Raw genomic sequence first — 17028 nt, 5'->3', positions numbered from 1 at the left:
ATATGTGGAACATGGTGGTATATGAAAAAAGGTTTTGACCACATGCTCCTTGGTGTGCATCCTTTAACTTAATTCTGCAGGGAGTCCTGAAGGGCTAGCTGGCTTTCTTTGGTGTCTGTGTTCTGCATGTTGGCTGATAGGACACTTATGTCACCCAGGATTCTGCTGCCTTGATGGCTAGTTTTCCAACAATGCTTTTTTTTTGTCTCTCTTTTCCATGTCTTTCCTATAGGCTCACTTGGGCAGTGACGCTTTTCATCTTTCTCCCTTAAACCCCGACTCCCCCCCAACATCCCTTCCCCCCCCCCCGTGTTAGCTGCGTTAGGTAGCAATGTAAATAGGAGTCACTCTCATGCTGCCAATGGTAACATGAGCACACTGGGTGCACAAAGTCATTCTCTCACTTCACTGCGCAGATGGCACCAGAGGACTGTTTAATCCTTTCACGCCAGGAGTCGGATTTTCTTGGCACAACATCTATTGCTGGCAACGGACACATTAAAACTGCCAGTACCAGGGAGCTAAAGGTTCCCAATGTGTTACTCAGAAGATTTATTTGGGAGGGTGGGAGGGTGGTAGCTAGGTGGGCAGGGGAAAGTAATGCAAATATATTGATTGAATTATTGTTTCCACAGTGGTAAATAGCTTCCTCTGTGTGTGGAAAAAATGAACCTAGATACCTATTTTTGGTGCACTGCAGGCATCAGAATAAAACTGCCCTTCTTTGTTTTTGAAAATGAATCTGCTTTTGTTTCTGGCAGGGATATATTGGGGGGAGCTGCTTCTTCCAATGTCCCCAGCTGCCCCTTTGGACCCTTTTAGCTCTGCACACTCCTCTTTTCTCCTTTTTTTTCCTGTGACCTTTACTCTCTCTGAATTCTTACCTCTCCTTATTTCCTCTTATGTCTCCCTTTTGGAAATTAAAAAAAAATAGGGAGGGAATTTTTTTGAAGTCTTTCAATAACCTTGTATCTGAGTGGGCCATGGGAAGATGCCTTGAAAACAACACACTTCCCTATTTTTTGGCTGTATCCACTCAATCTGTCAGTCAAATTTTATTGAGCACGCACAGGGTATGTAGACTTGGATAGTATGAAGTTGAACAACCTCTAGTTTTCACTTATCCAGAGAATTCTACATTGTTGCTTCTACTCTGGAGGTTCCCCACATATGATGGATGGCCACTGCATCTAGATTGATATAGCCAAGAAGGGACGAATGTTATATTTAGCTAGACATGATGAGTCGATGAAAAACAGTCTCCATAAGGTCATTCATAATCGAAATCTGGAAGCCTTTGGAGGAAGCCCAAATTACCAGGAAAACTAAATATTTTGAAATAAGAGTTCCACTTAACATTTCAGAATGGGAACTGGAAGGACATTAAACATTCTCCCTATCAGTTATTTAAATGGAACCAAGTTACATATGGTGAGAGGTAAAAATAAGGAAAGGCAAACAACAGTTCTTTGAGTGGCTTTGATGGTACTAGCATGCTTGATACCAGATAGCATGATAGAATAACTCTTCAATGGACACCTGGGACTCAGCTTAGCATGTATGCACAAGCATATCAGTGCTTCTCTCCAAGGTGCTGACCACATGGCTACTGACTTGACACCAGAAGAGATGAATGGCTCTTACTGGGTAGCTGTGGTGAAGTGACTATACTCAGGACAGACATGCAGTATGGACATATGGAAATACCAGTTGAAGTGATATTTTATCACTATGGAATCCTGGGCAGCAGCAATGGAATAGAACAGACATACAACACTCAGCAATGGTTTGCTAAGCAAAGCAATCATTCAGCCAATGAAATAGTCATAAGAATGTCAGGCCCTAAAAACAGCAAGTGTAACTTTAAACTAAAGGGGATTCTTTACTTGAATCCAATGATGAAAGGTCTGATGATTGATTTTTCATTGATCCCTTTCCCCCATATCTGTGCGCATAAAAAGCAATGCCATCTTTGGTGCAGTCATTGAACAGAATATATTGACATGAGATAGACATATATCCATTCATTCAAGTATTTACTGAGTGCTAAGTTGAGGGAGATAAAAACAAGTATATGGCATGATTTCTACCTACAAGTTACTGATAGTCGTGTTGAAAAGGTAAAATCTACACTCATACAACTACTAAATATTAAGATAGTAAAGAAAAGACTATAAGTTCCATGAAGGCAGTAATGATGTCTTATTGAAACTTTCTATTTCCCTACTGCCTTAGAACAGTTTTCCACATTCAATAGGTTCTTAATAAATATTGAATGATTAAAATGCCAACTGAATCAAAGTTATTGAGTCAGAGTGTGTGTGACCTATAATAAGTGTTCTAGCCAGTCAGGAAGAGGAGAGATCATTGGGAGTTATCAGAGAAGGCTTCATGGAAGGCGTGGATTTTAAGTTTGGTTTGACACTATTTGGCTAGATGGAAACAGGCAGGAGGTAATTCCAAGTTGTAGGGATAATGGAAAGATAATGTTAAGTTTATGGTTGGATAGGTTGGCCCCGTATATAGTAGGATCATTCAAAAGGACTGTAAAGCAGGAACGACCAGAGAATGGGCAAAAAAAGGGTCAAGAATCAATCTAGAGAAAGTGTTGACTTTGGAACCCACAGAAAACAAGGAAGTTAGGTCTTAAAGCCAACTGAAATGAAGTCTAGGGCTCATCCCTAGAGCCAAGAGAAAAGGGCAGCCTGGAACACAAAGAAGGGACTGATTTAACTTGTAGAGGAGATTTATTTTGCATTTTGCTCAGAATTTGATAGGCTTTTGGCAAGTGTTTGAAACAGTCATAGATTTGGCAATCTTCTGCTAGCAGATTTGAAATGTTCAATCCTTAAGAACTGCTGCATCGTTAGGTTATGCAAAACAGGGTGCAATTTTGTAAATATGCCATCTTGTACTGATTTGACATTTGTTCTATTATCCCAGAATATGCCAAAGGGAGAGAGACCTTCAGATTTAAGCCAAGCCTCAACTTGTTTGTTGAGTGCTGATAAAATGTTGACTGCTGTGTGATCTTTAAAGAAGCCAGTTATGCTCGGCAAGCCCTAAGGTTGAGTCTCCTCTGACTGGTTGTGAAAGGTAACCGTTCAGCCACATCCCATGAGGTGCAGTTGTTGGATACATGTAAACAATCAGGGCAAGGGATGTGCTGGGGTAAATTCAGTTATTCTTAAATATCTTCTGTTGCCTCTGTTGTGGCATCAGTGTACTTGCAAAAAAGAAAAAAAAGAAAAGAAGGTTAAGATCAGAGTACCCATTCTCACACTGAACTTTGGAGTGCTTCTTCATTAGAAATGTTGGCCCCTCAAGAGGGCATAGCAGAGAACCTCAAACTAATAACACATTGAAGTACTGGGACAACTCAGTGGGTTCACTGGCAGTTATCTCATATGTAGGATGTACTCTAGGTGATAAGATTGTTCTGGCTTCTATTACAAGAAGAATGTGTCCAGAGTGGTCCACATGTTGCATTGGCTACAGAGGGCTTAAAAGACACCTCTTTTTTCTGCTCTCTCTGCTTTCTTACTTACATTTTAATAAATAAAAAGGTTCATTTGTTGGAAGATAGCTTATGAACCAGCATGATCAAACAAGCAGCCACAGATGGTTCTTCTTAGTGCTTGTATGAAAAGTTCCACATAGTGAATGTTGTTGAATTGGTTTTGCCACTGGACCAGTACTTTCCACTTCTCTTTGCCAGACTGCTGCTGGCACCAATACTCCCCGGAAGTTTCTATCCTCAGAATTGAGCCAACTGTACTGCCATCCATATCCTTACCCATTTATTACATGGTGCTTCTTTCACTTATGCACTTACATTTATTGGTGAGAAATGACCTAGACTCTGACTTGAAACATTGACTTTATTTCAGAATGCAGTTTAGTTAGACAGGGAGCTAGGAGTTCTGAGATGTGGAAAGAATTCTGGGTTTGGAGTCTAAGGACACTGGGTTCAGATCTCAGCTTTGCTACTTTCTGCTTTTGTGAATTTTCCTCTGCTTCCTCATCTGTCAAAGGAGGGGTTTGGACTGGGTGATTTCTGAGAACCCTTTTGGCTCAAACTCATGACATTTCATGACAGGCAAACATAAATCATACTCTGGTTACTCATGAGAATAACCAGCTGTTCTTTTGTGATCTCAACCTGTGTTAAATAAAGGCAGTTTTTTTTTTTTAGTCTTTTTTCCAAATCCTTTTCACCTGTAAGTCGCGTTTATTGTTGCATTTTCCTTTTAAGGGCACTCTAGCGATGAGAGTGAAGTTGGATGCCAGTATCCCCAGTCTCATAGCGAATGGCTCTGCAGATCTCCATTTGGAGATACTGCCCTGTCCTTGCAGAGGCTGGGAAACCCAGGTTTACTTGCACATGTGCATCAGGGTCATGAGGCCAGAGATTTTGTTTTGCTTTGCAGGCTTGGAGGGAGGGCCTCTTGCCCCATTGTCACCTGTTTATTCTACAAGGTCTCCAACCCAAGAATGTTCTCTCCCACTGCCCTTGTTAGTGAACTGATGGCAGCCTATATTTTTAGAGGAAGTTTTTTCTCATCCTGACATTGAAGGCTTTTGTTTTCCTCTCCTCCTGCTGTATTAGAGTATTTGTCTTTCTTTCTTTGTGGTGTAATATTGTTAATGTAAAACAATTTGCGTCGTGACACTTTTATCACAGTTTTCCTCTTTTTCTCAGTATGTTGCATTTCTCACCATGTCTAGTTCATCACAGCTACAGTGTGTACATCACAACATTTATCTTAGGCTCAGGGTTTTACTTGTTTATAAAAATTGTCTTCTTTCAGCCTGCATTCACTCCATTTAAGAAAAAAAATGTACATATAACAACCACCAGAAATTGTTTTGTTCCAAACTCCAGTAGTTATTCCATTCCATGTTAACTGCCCTGTATGTTTCTGTGTCTCCCAGCTAGTATGTTTGGAGCTTGCTGGGATATTTTCTGGTTTTGTTGCTCTCGGAGTTTGCAGGAATAGGCTTTACTTCCTTCAGTGTTTGAGACAAGGGAATAAAATGAAACTTTGCTAGGTACCACTCTACATGGTGGAGTGTCTTACTTGTTCATAGGCCAAGGTAAGGATGGACTGAATTTGTGAGAAGTTCAAGCAGTCTGTTCCTACCAGGAAAAACAAACGTGGAGCCATTGGAAAGATTTCATTTAGGGGAGGAAAAGCTCGAGACCAAATGCAGAGCTGAGTTTTTAAGGGCATGAGTTTGATTTGCAGAACAGAAAAATTATCTTGTGTGTGGGAAAGGTCTCGTTTTAAGAGTCCCATAGGTCAACCCCCTTGAAAACTTATAAGAGTTCTGGATGGAGTACATTAAGATAGGATTGCCATCATGTAAGGCCCAACTGTACACAACTCCAGTTTGTGACTGTGAAACAGGCAAGGAAAGTCTTTGGGGAAATTGATTTGTCTGTTTACACAGTTTTTGAATCCCACAAGTTTTTTTTCCCCTTTTACCAACAACTTTTTGGGTTTCAGGCAATAGAAAGGAACAAAGAGTTGTCTAATCATATTGTTGATTGTTAAACAAGGTATCTTGTTTTTGCCTCAGCCTAAATATTGGAAAAGAAAAACCCACAGTCTCTGAAATTAGATTTTGGCCAGAAGCTTGGAACTACTCACCTGTAAATGGATTACACTGAAAGTCTGAAGACCGCACACTTTGAGAAACTCTGGACTAGAGGATCTTATAGATCTGTTGACTCATAGATACATTGTTTTGAAGAGGATCTTAGTATTGAGCATCTGGTGAAACCCTTTCATTTTATAATTAATAAAACTGAGTCTCAGAGAATCAAAGTGACTTACTCAGGACCTCAAAGATAGTGTTAAGATTAGAACCCGGATCTCTTGGCTTTAAGCCCATGCTTCATAGTTTATCTAGTGCCAGTGGTGGCAATTATAGGAGCTGCACTTTGGCAAACCTAGGCAGCAGGGTGTGATGGCATTGTGTCATGTACAGAATTTATTGATCCATTGATGGGAAGAAGATTCAGTTGAGACTTGCTGAGCACATAAAGATGGCAGTGCTCCATGGCAGCAGTAGTGGACCACTGGTTAACTATTTCCAGAATTAGACCTTAGAGGTTATCTAGGCAGTAGTTCTCTGGGCCCCAGCCTCATCTATAACGTGAAGTGACCTCCCAGACTTTTATTCATTCATCACCATTGACCAGTTCTCAAGAACCAGATTCCTAAGTTAGAGCAGAAGAAAGTGTCTACTTTACACAGTTGAGCCAGGAGACAGATAACTAGTAAAATTCAAAGTGCTACACTTCCAGTAACCTCTCTGAGCAGATCAGCAAAGAGTTCAATGGTCTTAGGACCTAGCACCATGCTGTGCACACAGTAGACATTAAATACATGGAAACCTGGATTTGCCATCCGAAAGTCTGAGCCACTGACTTGCCACTTGTTATCCATGTGATTTGGGATAAGCCATTTCAAAATTCTCTCTGGACATTTTTTTTTCATTTTTAGGTTTTTCATATGCAAAATGAGAGAAAAGAAATCAAGTGGTCTATGGAAGATCTCAGGGGACCTTTAATGTGAATGAGAAAAAAAAAATCCATTTTAATTTTCATTAACCTTTAACTGAAATTTAGCATTTCCTTCTATTAGAAATGTAAAATATACATATATATTTATGATATACATATATATGATATATATGGTATACATATGATGTACGTATATGTATATATGATATACATATACATAAATAAGTAGTTGTTCAGTTGCAGTTGTGTCTGACTCTTTGGGATTCTGTTTGGGCTTTTGTTTTTGAGGCGGGGTTAAGACACTAGGGTGTTTTGTTATTTCTTTCTCCAACTCATTTTACATGTCAGCAACAGAGGCAAGGAGGGTTAAATGACTTGCCCAGGGTCACACACAGTTAATAAGGGTCCGAGGCCACATTTGAATTCAGGAAGATCAACCCTCCTGACTCCAGGCCAGGCACTCCATCCACTGAGCCACCTAGTTGCATGCATGCATGCATACATACATATATATGTGGATATATCTAAACACATACATATGAAAAGGAGTTCATAGGCTTCTTCAGACTGTCAAAGAGGTCCATAAGACCTTAAAAAAAGGTGCCCAGATATTGGATACTCTCCAAGTTCCTTCCAATTTTTTGAATTCTATGAGCCTATGAACTGCACGGACCAGAAATGGCTCCACTGCCAGTATACTATTGCTGTTGTCGAAGTTCCTGAGGAATTCATATGGATAACGCTGTTTGACGCTCTGCTTCTGCGTCAGTCTTCTGTTATACATAATAGAAGGTTGAAAACCATGTTTGTATCCAAAGTGGACAAGCCAGATACTAAACTTCAGAGAGAAGATGATTTAGCTGGTACCTTAGCTGCTCAAATGAAAATGAAGAATAGTGCTTTTTTTTGTTTTTTTTTTGAGTCCTGGGAATTTTTTGAAAGATCATGAATAAGTACGTTCTAATTTAAATCAGAAGCATTTGTATAGTGAGATGTGGTTTATATTGTAATCATTACTATGTGTATGACTACAGTATCTGAGATCTTGGGTCAATCAGTTAACCTCTCAGTTCCTCAAATTGCTAAGACTGTACATTGCAGAGTAGGGACCAGTTTACATGGGTAGAGGGAGTTCCTCACTAAGAGCTCCCTATGCCAATGAAATCACAGGTCAAGTCCAAAAAAATGAAATCACTAATATAATAAGAGATCAACTTTTGGTCACTTTGAAAATTCTTGAATTTAATGACCTCATAGAATCCCAGAATGTTGAAACTAGAAAAGACCTTAGAGATTGGGTTCTTAACCCAGGATACTTAGACTCTGTAGGTAGATTTCAGGGATAGATAAACTTGGATGAGGGAAAAATATCTTTATTTTGACTAATTTTAACTCAAATTTAACATTTTATTATTTAAAAGTTATTCCTAGAAGGAGTCCATAGGTTTCACTGGCCTACTAAAGGGTTCAGTAACATCAAAAAGATTAAGAACCACAGATATAATCTGTTCCCTCTTCTTCCTGATGAGGATGCAGAAGTTAATAAAGGATCAGTGACTTATCAAAGGTCTGCTTAGTGACAGAGCTAGGGTTGAAATCCAGATCTTTGGACTTAGAATTCAGTGATTTTTCTGTAAGATTTCTTGATTAAATCTTCTTTTCTCAAAGGGCTTGAACTGGTGATAACTCCAAAACCTGACCTTCTCATGGTCTGTGGCTCATCAGAGATGCTCCTGATCTGGCAAGATGCTGTGGATTAACTTAGCTTAGATTTTCCATTGCTACTGATTCCTGTGGCCACTTGTTCCCCAGTTTGGCTCATAAATTTGCCTTCCATAGTTAGATTTTCTTGATCAAGACTTTGGGAAGCAAGATTCTTGCCTCCTTACCCTGTGAATCCATACACAACAGCACTTGTGGAAAGTCAGTGCCTTTCCAGATTTGGAATCTGGACCAAGGGACCCACGTCATTCTCTTCCAAATACCTGTGACCTATGTCCTCTCCTCTCTTCTAGATTTCCAGCTTTGCAGTTTAAATAAGAATTCTGTGAACTTGAGGCTCCTCCAATAAATTAGTTCTTTATTTTCATAGTGCTTCTTTGGCAACAACCAACTGCCATAATCTTCTTTCCCCATTACCCAGGAAATCAGGCTGTGCTATCTCACTGTTAGACTCGAGGCCATATCCGGCCTTTTCTGCCCAGTGTCTCATTTTACTTTTCATCCATTGTATTTCCCCAGGTTCTCAACATCTGTTCTTGAAACATGTAATATTTGCTTTTCATTCAGAGTATAGCAATATGGACCAAAGTTCACATGGCATATTGTGGAGTATGTTTAGTTGCAGAAAATGCTATGTACAGGCTCTTTGAAATGTAGCATGTATGGTACCATGTGATGCCCAGTTGCCATGGTGATACACTTTTTGGCTGAACAGCGGCAGAAGCCCATGGAACATACATTGCTAATATGTTCCTATGCCCCGTGCTAACGCACAGCGCCCGGCTGAACCTGGAGTGATGATTCAAGTGGCTTTTCCTGAATCCTTGCCTCTCAGTGACAGGTGCCCACTTCCAGAATGTGCAGGGGGGAAGCAGCGGCTTCCTCCACTTCCAATCCCATGTTTCCCAGGCGGAGGAGGGCATCCTGTGCATTATGCCTTGCATCTAGACAGCATTTGCTTGAATAGCGGCTTGCTCTATTTTGTATCAAAGGGGGCCCCAGCTGAAAACATTTTATTTTGTAAACTGAAGTGAAAAATCAGTTTATGGCAGATCCTTTTTTGAATAATGACATTCTTTTTTTTCTCCCCAATTCCAGAATTCAGCAGTCATGAACAGAGCTGAAAATTTTAAACAAGTTGAGTACCTCCTTATTCATGGAACAGCAGATGGTGAGTTTCAGTTAATTAGACTTTTTAGTATCACAGACAGGTTTGCAATTTCACTACTGACAAAACAAATGCATGAGGGGGCAAGACTGTTACATTTACTTCAATAAAACAGTGTTGCTTTCCACAACTCACTTGTCTTCTGCTAACTAGAACTTCAGACAGTCCTTTTATTCTTTGACTTGTTTTCAGTTTCAAAGAAGTGGACAAGAAAGAGCACTTGTGACTTGGTGTTTCCTTTATCTCCCCCCTGCAGATAATGTTCATTTTCAGCAGTCAGCCCAGATCTCCAAAGCCCTCGTGGAGGCCGGTGTGGATTTCCAGGCAATGGTATGGTTCAGGCTCTTAGTGATAGACTGGATGGAGGGAGGCAGCACAGATCCCACTTCTCCAGAAGTACCAGGAATCTTAGAAGCCCTTTGTCCTAGCTCCTCACTGGGGGAAGCCCAGGGGATGGGAAAGAGATAGCACTGATGCTGTTTTTATGAGATAGAGGGCAGAGGTCCTTGAGCCATATACAGAGTGAAAATGCCTGAAGTAAGTGGTAAAAACAACCATAAACAAAGTAGAAACAAGAAACTGGAACAGGGGTTATAAATTTGCCACAACTCCCCTACCCAGAATGCCAAGTCCCAGGGCTTCTGTTTATCTGATTCCTTACTATCTCCCCTGATTCCTTACTATCTCCCCTGATTCCCATTGAAATCTAATCACTTATCTGGTACATGTGTGGCAGCTTCATTCTGAAGTGAGACTTGCAGTAATAACAGAGATCAAAATATGAAAATCCATTTCTGTTCAGTATAGATGACTAGCAGTTATCACAGCAGTAGGATATTAATAATCACCACTTTTCAGTTTTGTGAAATTGCCATGTTATCTTTTGTTGAACAACAACAGGCAATAAGCAATTAGACTTGTTTTGTAAAGTCGGAAACGGCTTGAGCCTTTGTTGCCTATACAGAAAGATGTTTCTGTGTATTAAGTCAAACTCATTTGCTGTACTAGGGCTTTCCAGATTTTAAAAAAAGATATACATAGATCTCTATGTCACTCTATATATTTATTTTAAAATGCAGCTCTCCTGTATGTTTTAGCCAGAAAAGCCTGTCTTTTTCCACCCCATACTAACATATTTGCTTTAGTCGGCACTCCGCTCCAATGTTACACATTCTATACGAGGGGAACAGTCATTTTGATACCAGGCAGAAATCTTCAAGAAGAGTTAGCAATTTGTTGGGTGGTGGTCTCTGTAGGAGTTGGGGTATGTTTGGTTTGTTAGAGAATTTTTTAAGAACCAAGACATGCTGGTTCAGCCAAATCTTTATTTAAATGAATCAGTTCCTCTAGATAAATAGGGATGCCCAACAATGAATTATGCCTTGGTTTAACCAAGTAATGTTACTTATTAGCAGTTCAATGTAAGGGATTTCTGTTCCGGGTGTAAAACTGTGTCTACACAATGTCAAACACCCAAATGGAAAGTGAAAAAAAAATCTGTCAAAACCCCAGATTCCAAATATCTGAGTAGTTAGTTGACTTCTTGTAGGTAAAACCTCAGGATTTTTTTTTTTCCTTTTTCCCCCTAGACATTTGGTGGTGTATATGTGAAAAAAAAAAGAGTAAAATCAAAACGTTAACACTTTTTCTTAACACTGATATTTTTTTACCTGACAAGAAAGTAAGAACGATGTTTATAGCAATTCATGAAACTGGAGGGGTGAACTGGGCCCCATCATTTCCCAGGGGGGGCTATACTTTAAGATTGACTGTGACTTAAAAGGGAAAGTCAGTTTGTCTATTTTATTTCATCTTTATGTCCTTCAGAGTCACATAGTGAAATTCACAAGAAGGGCTCTCAGGACTTCTGGGCTATGAGCATTGGATTTTTGTAGAGCAGGAATGGCATTCCCTAGAATAAAGCTTTGGGGACGGGGTAGAGACTGGATATCCCCTTCCAATCACTCTCAGATTTGTCAAGGATAGAAATCAAAAGGACTAAGACCCCAAGGTTTTGTTTTGGTTTTTGATAGGCTAAACTAACTCATTTGTATAATGACTACTAATGATGCTTCCCCCTCCCCTTTATTTTAGTGGTACACAGATGAAAATCATAGCATTGGGAGCAACGCAGCACACCAACATATATATACTCACATGAGCCACTTCCTAAAACAGTGCTTTTCTCTCTCCTAGCACCCAAGTGTCTCACTCTGTATTTCTTTTTTAGCTTATTAAATAGCTATTTTTTTCTCATTACCCAAAACTGCACTGTGTCAGTATAACTATCTTGGGGAAAATAAACTCAAATCAAAAAATGTAAGGGTATTTTTGTTCCTGAATTCCATACATACAACATGAAGTCAACATTTAAGTGGAATTCTTTCTTGCCAACATACTATATTGCATTGCAGCATTTTGGATGTATTCAGTGGGATTTTGTTTAGCATCCAGATCATTTACATGTCATCTGCTAAAACAAAAAAGAAATATGAATTGTTCATGTGCTGCATTTCCACAAGATCATTGGCCTGTTCCCCTGTCCCCAACTGGCCTCGTGCAAAGACTGTGAATCTTCGTTAAAACAATGGAAAAAGGAGTCCAGTGAAGTTGGAGAAGGAAGGATTCTGCAAAGGGAGCTTTACCTAAACAAGATTCATTCCCAATATATGCTACCTTGCTAATTATGGATGCACAGTAGAGACTGGCCCTAGTATTTGTTGCTCGGTTTTTCTCAGGAAAGAAAATGGATTTGTAAAGGTTTCCCCTGCCCTGCCCCCCCAACTTAAACCACAATCATTGCATGGGTTCTAAACAATTGGAGGGTTTGGAATAATTGCCAATAATGGGGAGCACGCCTCTGTCATCTCTGTGGTTATAGGTACTATGAAAACAAGTAGATCTGTGGAAAAGGTTCTTCTCCACCACCACTTTTTTAATGTGTTAAAAAAAACAAAACTACAAGTAATGTTTCATAAATGAAAGGCCTTTCTCAAACATGAGACGCAGCTTGGAACTTGGATGGAAGCCCATCAACTTGCCCATTTAAAAGATGAAACCTAATTGTGTTGCAAATCCTAACTTGAAGGAAGTACTTGCATCAATTTGAATTTTTCATCACTTTCCTTGATGTTCTTAATTAAGGAGCGATTTAGCCATCTTAGATTCCCTTTGAGCATTATGAAATAAGTAGAATGTTATGCATTATTGTCTGTTCACCAGACTATAAAATTTTCCCTCGTCATTTAATAAGTATGTCTTTGGCATTTCAGAGGTAATGAGTATGTGTCCCTAATCAGATCTAAATCATATTGGCATGTGGCCACTTCTACCCTGGAAGGCTCTGCTTTGCTTTGTTAACATTTTCCAGATTACCTATTAAATACATGGAAAGATTTGAGCTGTTTTTTTTTTTTAAATACAAAGCACCAAATTTGTAATGTAATAAAGCAGTTTGTGGTATCAGTGACCCTGTTTTGATTGCATACCCCATTCTCTCTGCTTTTTGTACATGGACACATGCTATGCTCTCTTAGAGAAATCACCTTTTTCTTTTTTAAGAGTTATTATCATCATACTCCCTTTCTAATCTTTTTCCAGGAAGCTGTTAGGATTTTGTAACATAGTTATGAGCCTCAGATATTAAAATATTACAGAACTAAACTGTGTAGTTATGACAGCATAGTTGGATGAGAGTTATAGAACTGGTCTGGGATAAATTTTTGGTTGATGAGACCATAACAGTTGAACCCATTATGCATGTAGACCAAATCACTGAAGTACTTGGGTGCCTAAGGCTGGGCTTGGCTTACAGAATGATTAGTGGAAGCAATCTTATAAATGTTCCATATTCAAAACAAGTCTCACATAATTTAGGCAAATGTGATTTTATGGCTTGAATTCTTAAGAAGCCACCTCAGTTCTTCACTCCAGTTTATTAGTATGGTTTGGACTCAGACCATTACAATCAAAATTAGCACTGACAGGTAATTAATAGCAAAAAAACAACCCCAGAAGCTGAGGTTATTAAAAACATTTCAAGTGGGTCATTGAGGATAATGAGTTGTAAAAAGGGTTGGATAAGAAACTGCAAATAAAAACGGCAAATTTGCCTTTAAAGTAAATAAACAGTAAAGTTGGATTTCTTTAATATTATCAGCGAATACCAAATTTCCTGTTCATTGGTTGGACTATAGCTATGTCATCACTTAAAAAAAAAAATCTAGTCCTGTGATTTTATCAGTATATAGAATTCCTGGTGTGGAAACTCCTTCCACCAATGTCAGTATGTTATCATCTTAAGGAATTGCCAGGGGACACTGAGTTTCACTGATTTTTTTCCCCCCATGGCAGAAGGAGGACTTAAAACCAGGTCTTCCTGGTCTTCTACTTACCAGGTCATATTCATGACACCTCTCATACTTAAGAACTATTTATTTATAAGATGATTTTTTCCCAAAAATGGAACTTTCTACATTGAGCTGATTAACCTGGGGCAACTGGGCCTATCTTTTTATGAATTTCTGTCAAGAAAACATTCAGCATAAATACTTAGTCCTACTTCTGAAGTACAATAAGAGTCTGAAACACAAATTGAATAGCAATCTCTCTGTCATCTGCACTGACCATCTGTACCACCATTTAGGATCAAAACTCTAGTGCTGGATGATAAACCCGACTGTCATTTCCCTCAATTCCCCAAAAGATATAAACCTTTCTTTTGTGCCTACAAGGCGACTACAACAAATGGTTGTGTTTTTTTTTCCCTTAAGTATTTAAGGACTGAATATGTACATAATAATAGAGCAAAAAACAAGGGGTCCTCCAATGATGACTGATTAGAGAATTAAATCAACTTTAAAGGACAAAGGAATTTAAAGAATATGAGGAATGAATCAGAAATATATTCTAAATGTAAGAATATATTGGAGGCATCAGGGACCTGATCTCAATATTGGGAAGGATAGACTTATTTGGGAACCTTGAAAGTGAAGACCACTTTGGTGGAGGATCATTGGTGCACATTTCATCTTCTGGGTTTTCCCTCTGGTTCATTACCTGGTTGTGTTAACTTGGCTGTAATGGTGGGAGTCTAGTCTATACCAGTAAAGCGGAGTAACGGGTCAACCGTGCTAAATAAAAGAGGAATTACTTTAAGACATTTTCTGATCTATGGACAGGCTTGTTAGTAGGAAACTGAACTAGGCTACTTGGGTTAGTACATACCTGTGAGGTATTAGGGGGTGGGGTTCTGAAAGTACATCCCCACAAACTCCTCTCTGCCTTCGCCAACAGGGGATATTAAGCATAAATTTTTGTTTTGTCATTTATGGTCATCAATTAGCATGATTTTCTTTTCTGTCTCCTGCCTTGTGTATCTATTGGCTTATGCTGTGGATGTGGCTGCCTCTTACAACCCCTTCCTCATCCAAACTGGTGCTTTCACTCTTATTCTCTGCAAGTGCTGAAATTCCAGATCAATTAAGAGTCAGAAAAGAGTTTTGAATGAAGGCTTGAGGTTCCATCTAGTAACTCTAGAATGAGAAACTGACTTTTATATAGCTTTTAACTCAACAGTGTCTTACATTCTCATTGATCCACCTTGTGAGGTAGGTAATTATTATGATCTCCATCTTAAATATAAGAAAATAGAGGCTGAGACTTGCCCAAGTTTTCACAGCAATTAATTTGAGAAAATAGAATTCAACTCTAGGTCATGTGATCATAGAATCAGATTTAGAAGTGAAAAGAGACCTTAAAAGATTATCTAAGTCTAACTCTCCCATTTTAGAGTTCAGGAAAGTGCAGCCCAAAGAGGTTAAATGATTTACCTGAGACCATATAGGGAGTATATAAGAAGGTTTGAATAGTCACATGCTCTTTCTACTGTACTGTAATAAAACAAAAATTAACTGAGGAAGCATTCACATCTATATTTCTTTATGCATCCTGACTATAAACCATAACAAACATGCTCTGTGCAGTGTACTAAATCTCTGGGCCAAATTTTTCTGATTGTGACCTTACAATGGCTCCCTATAATCAATAGGATTAAGACCGTGCCTGTCAGACTGACCTTTAAGGCCCTGTCTCATCTGTCCTCACTCTATCCATCCTCATCTCTTATCACTCTCCCAGCATGAATCCCTATGGTCAAACGACTTTCCTCATTGCTCAGCTACGGTCCCTTCTTGACCCCTACCATATTTACTTATTTGCTTCTATGCTACTTGGAATGAGTTTTCTTTTCTCATTTGCATCTACCCAAATCCTGCCTACCTTTTATCAGTGCTGAAGTCGAGTCCCACAAATTTAAGCCCACAGGGACTTCTTTTTTTCTCAGGGACATCCGCTGTACTTTAGCACACAAATACTAAAGTATTTGAGGATATTCGCATGCCACATATTGCCTTACATTTTGCACAAAATCTCCCCAGCTGGATTGTAAGTGTCCCAAGACCAGCTATTTGATAGTCTACATTTTTAGCAACCAGTGCCAGATAGGCAGGCAAAAACTGTGAAAAAAGGTTTATATAACATACTACATAGTAGGCCTTTGAGATGGAAAGAGCCACTGAAAGCTTAAACTATAGATACATTTTTTATCCTAGTATACTATTCCACTACTATAATATATATTATATTCAGAGCACTGCATGAGTACCATGGGTCATTGATAAAGGCAGGGTGAAAATTAGACTTAGTCAATTAACTGGCTGTGTGACTCTAAGCAAATCTCTGAGCCATTTATTGCCTCAGTTTCCCAAATTATAAAATGGGGATAATTAGAGCACCTATCTCACAGGGCTGTCATGAGGATCAAATGAAAAAATGTGTGTAAGCACATAGCACAGATAGTGGCACATAGTAGATGCTATATAAATGCCTATTCCATTCCCCTCTCCCTAGACAGGGTTGGTATCATTACTTTCATTGTACAAGTGAAGCAGCTTAGGCATAGGGAAGTGTAATGATTTGTCCAAGGTGACAGAGTTAATAAATGAGGAGCAAAGACTCAAGTCTTCTAAACCAAAGTCCTGTGTTCTTGCCATTACTGGTGTTTTGATTCATTCCAGCAATAGATACAGAAAGCGAAGTTCCGAGGTAGGGGGGGAGGGGTATGTGTGTGTGTGTGTGTGTGTGTGTGTGTGTGTGTGTGTGTGTGTGTGTGTGTGTGTGTGTGTGTGTGTGTGTGTGTGTGTGTCTGTGTGTCTGTGTGTCTGTGTGTCTGTGTGTGTCTGTGTGTGTCTGTGTGTCTGTGTGTGTCTGTGTGTGTCTGTGTCTGTGTGTCTGTGTCTGTGTGTGTGCGCGCGCACGTGCCCGTCTGTCTCTGTCTGTCTCTGTGTGTGTATACACTGCTCTAAATTATCTTTAATGGTCAACTAGCTCATAGCTGACCTGCAGGGATGCATTTTCACAGCACTGAAGCAAACACTAAGTAATGCAGAAATCTGGATATACATGCAAGAATGTCCCTAAAATATTACACAGCTAATTCTTCCTCACCTCCACATCTTCTTGAGGCAGTTCACAAGTATGTGTGTTTGAAGTAGTATTATCTTACCAGCTGGTCCAAAATATAGCGAGATCTCAGAGGATTTTGTTG

The 17028-nt window shown here is 39.3% G+C and overlaps 1 protein-coding gene across 1 annotated transcript in view; it reads left to right on the top strand.

The window, feature by feature from the left end:
• Positions 1–12891, top strand: part of DPP4 (dipeptidyl peptidase 4) — a 109354-nt gene extending 96463 nt beyond the window's left edge. Inside the window, exons 24-26 of the mRNA XM_072612156.1 lie at positions 9353–9425; positions 9679–9752; positions 11517–12891. Coding sequence (XP_072468257.1) covers positions 9353–9425; positions 9679–9752; positions 11517–11618 — 249 coding nt within the window. The 3' untranslated portion in view covers positions 11619–12891. The remainder of the gene's footprint in view (positions 1–9352; positions 9426–9678; positions 9753–11516) is intronic.
• Positions 12892–17028: the final 4137 nt, after the last annotated feature.

This window comes from Notamacropus eugenii, chromosome 5, assembly GCF_028372415.1.
Source record: "Notamacropus eugenii isolate mMacEug1 chromosome 5, mMacEug1.pri_v2, whole genome shotgun sequence".
Lineage (NCBI taxonomy): Eukaryota > Metazoa > Chordata > Mammalia > Diprotodontia > Macropodidae > Notamacropus > Notamacropus eugenii.
The sequence above is the reverse complement of the archived record's forward strand: the minus strand, read 5'-3'. Positions and strand labels throughout refer to the sequence as shown.